The following is a 9,253-nucleotide window of genomic DNA, read 5'->3' on the forward strand; positions in this document are numbered from 1 at the left end:
AAAAGCTACTAAGTTTGGTGGCCCTAGCATAAGCCATTCAGGCGCTATACTGCATTGAAGTCGGTACATGCATCAAAAACCTCCTTCCCGGTCTGAATAGCGTTGGTGCAAAATGTGGTCCTCGTGATCTTTTGCATAAATTATGATAAGGAGCCAGAAGTATTCTCACCTAATCATGTCAGACTGTCCCACATAGATTGATGAAACTATACATATATACAAATCACAAAAAGAGTCACACAAAAAGTGTATTTGTAAAAACGTTTTGGGGTCAGTTTTGACCCCATACGGTAATCTACGTCACAAAAAAGCTACGGTGGTTTCAGGGTTAATCAAACTGGTGTTGACGAATGTTCAATCCCTGTGTACTACCGTGGCAAGAAAAAATTTATCTTCTTAATTATGTTACGTTAGAGCGACAAAAGTGACAAAGCTGTAATGTTCTTCCAAGTTCAGCTCCTTTTTCTATGTCACCCTTTGATTGTGAAAGACTTACACTAAAAGAACATGTAGGGAGATCTCCATACCATTAAACCTTAAGGGCAGGGATTTCTATTGGCGCATGCGTGCAAGCTGCCCGGTGAGTGTGTACACTGGAATGTAGTACAGGGTATAGAACAGTAAAACTTTTTTTTTGGAAGATGTAGTGCCTTTTTTGTCATTTTTGATGTGAATGTTATAGGTTAGGGTTACTAGTCACTTATTTTGGCCCCAAACTGTGTTTTGGAAGGGTTGGAAGACCACTAGGAGAAGTAGTCCCAAGAGGTGTGATTAGGTTAATTCTTGGATGCTTGAGGCTAAAGATCAGGTTTCCGTGTGACAGCTTTGATAAAAATTATCAAAATTATACTTTTCGGGTCCAAACTTAAAATTTCACTATATATTCTGCCCAAAATACGGAGGCAACAGACGATACCAATATAATATTGATACCTTTCTCGGAAAGAAGCAGGAAACGGCTTTCCATTGTATTTATTACGTTTTACGTCCTACGTCTCGTCGAAACTACATGTATAGACCTTAGGGTGTCCGCCTACCTCCGAAATCGTAAAAAAAACTCCGGTCTGAGACCAAAAGTGATGCACACACGTTTCGGACATGACTGGGAAATCGCGACAGGCTCGCATTCGCCGTTTTCTGACGAAATCTATTAATTACTTTTTACTTCTGACAAACGCAGTGGAGGGCCAGGAATTCGTATCAGCAATTAGTTACTTCTTCTACGTTGATGATATACCCGATTGCGATCACCAGGTAGATCATAAGACATGTATTAAATTTTGTACATCAGACATTTGCCGTCGTAGACCTATTTGTTCTCGTCCTTAATGTGCTAACGAACGTCTTTAATATCAGCTGCGACCACTCATAGACAACGAGACATGTAAGACGACGACTTGGATATAATGAAAAGTCCTTTTTTTTTAATCACAGGTCACATATACATGTACACGTAAACAGCGGTATACTTTGAGTCTCACATTTCATTAGTTAAGACACATGCATAGCCGCTAGTGCTTCTGATCATTCCTGTTAACATTAATTCCCTTTCCTATAAGCCACAATATGAACCACATAATGAAGCTTATGTTTTAAAAATTGTCGACGATGTTGTTTGGCTTACATTTCGAAGTGTGACATTTTTAAAAAGACAAATGCCATCGCATTATATCATGGGACAATCAACGGAAAATAATTCATTGCTAAACAAAATCATACTAAATAAATAACGCTAATTAAAGAATTTTTTGTCATTTTTGTTTTTTTACGTACAAATCTGTTTGTCAAATGTCCATCGCACGCGCATCTTGTCCCTCTTCCTGCTTGTTTGGCACAGCCGTGTCGACTGACGCGTCAACCATGTCGCACAGCCCGGAGTCGGTCCAGTCATACGGCTCGATCCACACGTAGTTCTGGTACCTGGCCACCATGTGGTCGGGACATGTGGAGGTGGACTGTAACGGGGAGCCGCGGTACGGCGTCAGGTACTGACCCATCGGTTTGCTTCTCCCCGTGGCGCCGAAGCGGAGCGGGTAGCTAGGGTGGCGCGGCGAACCCGGGCTGGTCGGGGGAGGGCTGTCCTGGACGTGCTCCAGCCCCGGGGGACGGGGACGGTATAACGGAGGAAGAGGCGGCGGTCTGCTCAGGCTCTTCACCGGCTTGCAGGAGTGCCACAGCCCGCCCTCTGAGCGGCTCAGGGACAGGTTAGGGGTGACGCCGAAGTTCCACGGTGTCTCATAGCCGTCGACGCCGTCGTCTTTCTTCACGTTGTACGAAGCGTCGGAAACGTCGACAGGCTCACACGTATTGTACATTGACGCTAGGTTAATTTGCGGCTTGAACCGTTTGCCTGTACCAGTATCTGTCCCGGTGCGCGCACGCTTCTTAGGCCTTTTGTCACCATGACGAGTCGGCTGGCTGGTTGGCAGGAGGTTCGAGGAGCTACTTCCACTGCTTTGTTCCATTTTGCGAGTAGTAGCACTGTTATCTGAGCTGCCCTGAGCTCGCTTCATTGAATCAGTGCTGGTGGAGGACTCTACCGTTTCTGCCATTGAACTGTCCACGCGGGGACTTGGGTCATCCTTGCTTTCTGTCCCAACTAGCAGTCGTATGGCGTCTTCTAAAGGAATTCTGTCTGGCAACACTACCGGCAAAGCTGGTGTCGCTGATTCCGTGATTGTGTTGTTGTTCATATCTGACGTTGGCGTCATTAGTGGTACAGCCATCGCTGTCCGATTACTGGAGCGGCCCTGCATCGGCATCGATGCTGTAGCTGACCCCAAGATGGCAGAGTTGTCGGTTTTCCCGGCTTTCACTGCAACGCGGGGTTTCCTTCGTGTCGCTCTGTCGTTGCGACCTGCCGGGTTGTTGTTGCTCTTCTTCTGCAAGAAAAAAGAGGCACCAAAAGTTAATTATAAGTTAATGACGAAGTACCGAGACTAAGACCTATTGCGTGAAAGTCCTCTGTAGTTGATCGAGGATATTGCAGATATTGTAGCATTACAAGCAAATTTTGCACCAATTTAGTACATAGATGTGCTAAAGTGAACGATTGAATGGCTGGCTGGCAGAAAAAGTAAAATTTACAGAATGATGACTATGTTATAACGATAACAAACTGAACTGAAGAACCTTTCGTCTTGTGAGTGGTGACTCCTTTGGCCTGGACAGTGACGCCTGTTGTCGTACGTCACTGGACTCCTGACGTACAGCAGCTTCACGACCCGTACTGGAGTGGCCCTGTACCGGCATCCATGCTGTCGCTGACCCCACTGCAATGGGTGGTTCCTCTGGTGGAGGTCTGTCACTGCGTCCCGCCTGCAGCTGGTTGTTGTTGTTCTTCTGAAAAAAGAGGCACCAGAAGTTAACTCCATGACAATACGGAGGTTAAGACCTACTTTATATAAGTCTTGTTTAGGATTTTTGAGGATATTGCGGATATTGTTATACAGTAGTATTACAAGCAATTTACCCCATAAGTACATAGATGTGCTAATGTAACCGATTGAATGATTGACTACAAGAAAAAATTACAGTGAACTGAATGGTGGCTGTTTTATAACAAAGCTCCTTGGTTATAACGACAAAAACTGACCTGAAGAGCCACTGTTATGAGAGGTGATGTCATTGGCGTGGACAGTGACGTCTGTTGTCGTGCGTCGCCGGACTGCTGACGTACGGCTGCTTCACCAAACATACTGGCTCTTTGCTCCCTCATAAACTGTCGGGAAAAGGGTGCCAACGTTTAAACGTTTACTCAGAGACAGTTACTATCAATTTTCTTCAAACACTGACTATTTATCAAGGGTAGAGAACGTACCTCCAAATTTTCGATGTCTATCAGTACATCTTGGACGCGGTGCAGGGTCTTTTATGAGGGTTTGCTCTATGCATAAGGGTTCTTGATGTACGCAAGCCTGGTCTTGTCTCGTATTCTCTCACGAGATCGAGACTAGACCATTCTCCGCGTCCAAAATTTGGAGGTACGTTCTCTACCTTTAATAAATAGTCACTGTTCGAAGAAAATTGATAGTAACTGTAAACATACGTGACTGATGAACCTCTTCAACGTTACTTAGAGACCTCGTCATATGAAGATCATCACACAGGCATGGTCAGAGACGGAACGTAATCAATAAGAGTACACTGTGTTGAATATTAACATCACACAGGGAAAGATGATGATCTATCATTTTTCATCAGGCAAAATCTGACCTGTAGAACCTGCTGAGGTGTGGGCAGTGACGACAGGGGTGGCGGTTTGGAAGGCCAGGGTTTGGGTAGTGACGTCAGGAGTGGCGGATTGGACAGTCGTGGTGTGGGCAGTGACGTCAGGAGTGGCGGATTGGACAGCCGTGGTGTGGGCAGTGACGTCAGGAGTGGCGGATTGGCCAGCCGTGGTGTGGGCAGTGACGTCAGGAGTGGCGCATTGGCCAGCCGTGGTGTGGGCAGTGACGTCAGGAGTGGCGGATTGGTCAGCCGCGGTGTGGGCGGTGACGTCAGGAGTAGCGGATTGGACAGCCGCGGTGCAGGAACCGCCAACCTCTGCTCGTGTGAGGAGGGAACTTCAGCATCGGCATTTCGGATGGTGCGAATGCCCTGTGAGAAAAAGTTAATATCCATGTAAAAAAAAAAACACAAAATAGATGAAATCAGAGTTCCTTTTCCACATGAGATTTGTAGGAGTATATGGGACGCTGATCTACGTGTAGGAACAAGTTAGAGAACATGGTCATGTTTATCAATTTGGTATTGTGAGGCAATGCCTGTAATAAAGAAATGGTCAACAAGCAAAGCGTCGTAAAGCAAGTCAGAAAAGTACACTGCATGGTATGAAACATCGATGTTCCGTTTGTTATCTGACCTGCTCAATTTCCCTTGCTGTATACACAGCCTGGATGGGCATGGACCTCAGAGGTGTCTGAGTTGAAGATCGTGGCGCGCGCCGTCGTCTGTGGGCGTTTTCATCAGCAGGGCGACGCAAGTCTGTCGTGGTCCCTGGCTGCCGTTTGTAACGTGACTGCAGTGGTGGAGGGAATAAAGTTAACGGGGACAATTTTTGAAATTCAAATAAAAAACGTAGCAAGCAGTGTGTTATCCCCTAAACGTTCCCTGCTGCCGTTTGTAACCATGGTTACCACACAGACGCCCATCTGGTCTTGTGGGATGAGGCTCAACGCTTGACTGCGGTGGTGGGGGGAATAACGGAAACAATTTTTGAACTTCAAATAAAAATGTAATAAGCAGTGTCGATAAGACACTGCTTATTACGTTGAACGGCCCCTGAAGTACATCTGAAAATAGCCTATGATAATGATCTGAATAACACAATCCTATCTTCGTCTTATGTTGTTTTTTTTTGGCAAGTAAATCAGTAAATGCCATATTGGATGGTGTACCGCACTGCTGTCCACAAGAACTATGTTGCAGAAATTGTAAATGGCTGTCCGTATGACCACTCAGCTAATGCCACCACTCCGATGGAACTTTGAAAAGCACCAAGGAGAGAGTATATTTCTCACGCAAAGATGAGAAAAAAGTTCAGGCCAACGCATGAATGCGGAGTCGGGGATAGAACTCACCTGTCTGACGTCACTGGGAGGGAACTGGTCAGGACGAGATGACGTCATGTGTCTGTGGGCGCTGCTGTATCCTGCCTGGCTGTCCGTCCGGACACCATCAGGTACGATGTCATGGAGCCTGTTGTCTCTCGGGTTGTCCGTCCGGACACCATCAGGCACGATGTCACGGAGCCTGTTGTCTCTCGGGTTGTCCGTCCGGACACCATGGGGCACGTTTTGGGGTGGTGCAGCGATAGACGTCGCCGCTAGGAAACGTTGAACATTCCCACCACTCTGTGACATCTGTTGGACAAGGATGTTTGCAAACGGACATGATTTAGAAGAAAACATAATACCACGTCTATGTCGACATGTTAAAACATATCAAGATACCATTTTATTACAAGAACAATTTACACTATGCTGGGTACCTTACTTACTTGTAAAGTTTCAAGCTGTCATTTGTAAGACGACGTTTTTCTTAAACTCATGACATCAAGCCTATATTTCAAAACTATACATTTCAGATATTTTTCACGTGAGAGTCCGTAACAAATGATAACTGCTGATATATAAATTCAGTTGATACCTACTTACCTGTGAAAAGCTGCTTGGCTGGAGAGGGTACTGCTGGGCCGGAGGTCTGCTATCCGTCTCCTGGTCGCTAGGCGGCATCTTTGACTGACCCATACCATACTGGAGACGTCCGTCCCCGCGTTTTGAAGAACCTGATCTGACCGACTTCTCCTGTAACTCCGCTGCCGCTGGAGGCCCGCTGCTGCGCCTGGCTCCATTACCTCCAATCTTCGCGGCCAGTGCCGCCGCCTTTTTGCGGAAGAGCTTCCGGAGCTTTTTGTCTCTTCGGATCTTCTCCTCCTCTCGTTTGAGGAACTCGATGAGGGACTTCCCAATGCTTGATCTCGATGACGTCGACTTCTGCGTGATGACGTCACGTCCGTGACGTACGCCTAGGCTCTTGCCGTCTGTGCTGACAGCAGGTGTTTCTTCTTGGGTTTGTGCAGCGGCACTCAAATCAGCTGAGCCGCAACAGCGTGTTGCTGAACTGTGTGCTAGCTCGGGTTGGGACGAGGTAGGGCGGCTTGTGGGGTCAGTCGTCTTCTTCTCCGTTATCAGAGGGCATAGAGCCTCTTTACGGGCGCGTATTTGTGACGAGACTTCCGCTAGCTCATGCTGGCTCATCCGCCGACGTGCTTTGATCACTCGGCGATCAGAAGTTGGACTCTTCTCCGTCTCATCCGGGACCTTGATGCCGGTTTGCACCGAAGTTGCACTAGCGGTCACGTTTCTGCTATCACCACTCCTGCATCTGTTCATGTACTCTTGGAACGAAATCCGACGTTTGCTGCCTTTACCATCTTGACGACGGGACTCGTCCGAGTCCTCTAAGGTAGAGCAAGGGCGCTTTACGCTACCTGTGTCGTCATGGCAAACTTTTGGATTTGTTGGTTGGTTGGTTTGTACGACTGCGTACTCTTTACTTGTTCCAGCGGCCTCCTTGGCTTTGTGGTGAGTAGACGGAGCGACACGGCGGAGTGTCAGCACGGCAGGAGGAGGAGACAGCCGTCTCTTCTCCTCTCCGGACGGGACAGCGGGGACATGAGGAGCGGTTGGGGTGGAGGACACGATCCGTGAAGACCTCTCCCGAGACAGCCGTATCTTCTCCTCTCCGGACGGGACAGCGGGGACGTGAGGAGCGGTTGGAGTGGAGGACGCGATCCGTGAAGACTTCTCCTGATGTGACCCGTGCCTCTCCTGTCGCGGCCTGCTCCGGCTGGAGCTTCTGTCGTCTTCAGACTCCACGTCTTCGGACAGCCATGAGGTGTTGTATGGCTGGGTTCTTCTGTCTCTGCGCTTTGTTGTAGACGTGTGCTTTGACACAACGGTCTGAAAGGGTAACATCGAACAATAGATATATCTGTTATTGTCAGTTTGTAGTTATACAAATATAGCATTGTGTACCAGGCAAGGGAAACCCTAGTTTGTCCCTATTGTTAAGCAACCATCTACACACAGGCCAATAGGCCCGTCTTTCTCATTCACTTGCAATACGCAAATACTCAAAAATTGATCACACATATCCCTGTCGCCAAAAACGTCCACCAAACACAGCAAAATGGTCCCGTCCTTGGTGCTGAATTACAGAGCTGCACATGGGAAATGTTGTGATATGTGGTCGCTATAATTTCTGTGTTTTTTTTTTTAAGTTTAGCTAGGGCAGTATTAGTTCAGTATCTATTATTCTGCTGGTATTGTAAGTCAGTGCGTAACGTAGAAAAGGATCTGTTGTCGATACGACAAATTAGCATAATGACTGTTGGACTATAGCTATCGAAACAATACGTCTTGTTTGCAAGCAGTCTGTCCGTTAAACACTACTACCTATCAACAGAGGATCACAAAGTGTTTTGGTGAGAGTAGGTTGGAGGTTCAAGTGTCCTAAGTTACCTTGTACGTAGTGTACAATCTGTCCTGTGAACACGTCTTCAGCTGTCCTGAACCGTGTCTGTCCTGTCCCTGTCTGCCCCGGCTGGGGCTCCGATCGTCGTCCGTGAACTCTCCGTCACCGGCCCGCCATGACGATCCGTAGGGACGCTTCCTTCTTTCCTTGCGGTTTTGTGCCCCTTTATGTTTCGACACAACCACCTGGAACTGGAAGGGCAATATTGAACAATGATACACAGTCGTATCATGAACCTACATCCTATAAAAGTAACTCGGAATAACCATAAATTGCGAAAAGGAGAAGATAAAGACTATGTTCAAAACTTGTTCAGACGATGTTCAAGAAAGATCGGGAAACATATACTGTATAAACTTCTAAATACCAGCTAAGACCATATTGTGCTTTGCCGAGAACACGTTAAAACTGAGTGTCCGTACCTTGTCGTGAGGCCGGGCGCTGAGCGCTCGGGTCTCCTCCTCTACACGCTGTGGCAGCGGTAGGGTTGTTCCGGGGGGAAGCAGAAAACCTAAACGTGGACGAAATGAACTTTGTTGCTATTGATAACAAATGATCGTAGTTCTTCAAATAGGCACTATCAGGAAATAGTAATAGCACAAGTAAGGTGCACGTAAGATAGCCAGAAAATAGTTTGCATCAACACGAGTGAAACAACTCGCTATAGAGACAAAACAAATTCGTTCACGGTCCAAGTCATACTATGAGAATTGAACCTTGACTCGTAACAAATTTCAAAGCTTATTTCTTCCAGTACAATCTACGCTTATCGAGGAGATTCTTAGACGTGAACCGAACGTTGACGATAAGATAGTAGTAAATTAGATACACGATTGTTCAATGTGAAGTTCTTCACTTGGGTGTTAAAAAAACAAGAGCATAAATATCATCAAACTTGAAAGTACTGTCCTAGTGGTATACATATTTGAGTAAAATAAATCATACAGGTGCAGGAATAGGCAACTATGAACGTTAACAATTAAAATGTACAAGTCAGTTTGACATAAAATGTTGTTGATGCTCACCAAACTGCTCCCTTCTGGACTCTCGCTCTTCTCTGCGAAGAGCGTCGTTCTGTCTGATTTTCGCCGACATAGCGACTCCTTGCGTCCGATCGACGCGATACTTCTTCTCTCTTCCTTCTTTAGGCATTGTGAATACCAAATGAACTCATTAACACGAGAAAAATGGCACGGGTAAAAAACACGTGCGG

At 46.7% G+C, this 9,253-nt stretch overlaps 2 protein-coding genes across 2 annotated transcripts; both read right to left on the minus strand.

Annotated features, from left to right (window-relative positions):
• Positions 1-1,784: 1,784 nt before the first annotated feature.
• On the minus strand, positions 1,785-7,790 carry LOC118421809. Its single transcript, XM_035829310.1, has 7 exons — positions 6,159-7,790; positions 5,583-5,864; positions 4,865-5,020; positions 4,216-4,599; positions 3,596-3,721; positions 3,211-3,342; positions 1,785-2,882 (listed from the first exon to the last, which is right to left on the minus strand). Exons 1-7 carry the CDS (start codon positions 7,479-7,481, stop codon positions 1,785-1,787), a joined length of 3,501 nt encoding a protein of 1,166 aa, XP_035685203.1. The 5' UTR covers positions 7,482-7,790.
• Positions 7,791-7,851: 61 nt separating this feature from the next.
• On the minus strand, positions 7,852-9,253 carry LOC118421551. Its single transcript, XM_035828889.1, has 3 exons — positions 9,066-9,253; positions 8,463-8,551; positions 7,852-8,225 (listed from the first exon to the last, which is right to left on the minus strand). The coding sequence occupies exons 1-3, from the start codon at positions 9,190-9,192 to the stop codon at positions 8,019-8,021; spliced, it is 423 nt and encodes a 140-aa protein (XP_035684782.1). The 5' UTR covers positions 9,193-9,253; the 3' UTR covers positions 7,852-8,018.

The sequence above is a fragment of the Branchiostoma floridae genome, chromosome 8 (genome assembly GCF_000003815.2).
Source record: "Branchiostoma floridae strain S238N-H82 chromosome 8, Bfl_VNyyK, whole genome shotgun sequence".
NCBI lineage: Eukaryota > Metazoa > Chordata > Leptocardii > Amphioxiformes > Branchiostomatidae > Branchiostoma > Branchiostoma floridae.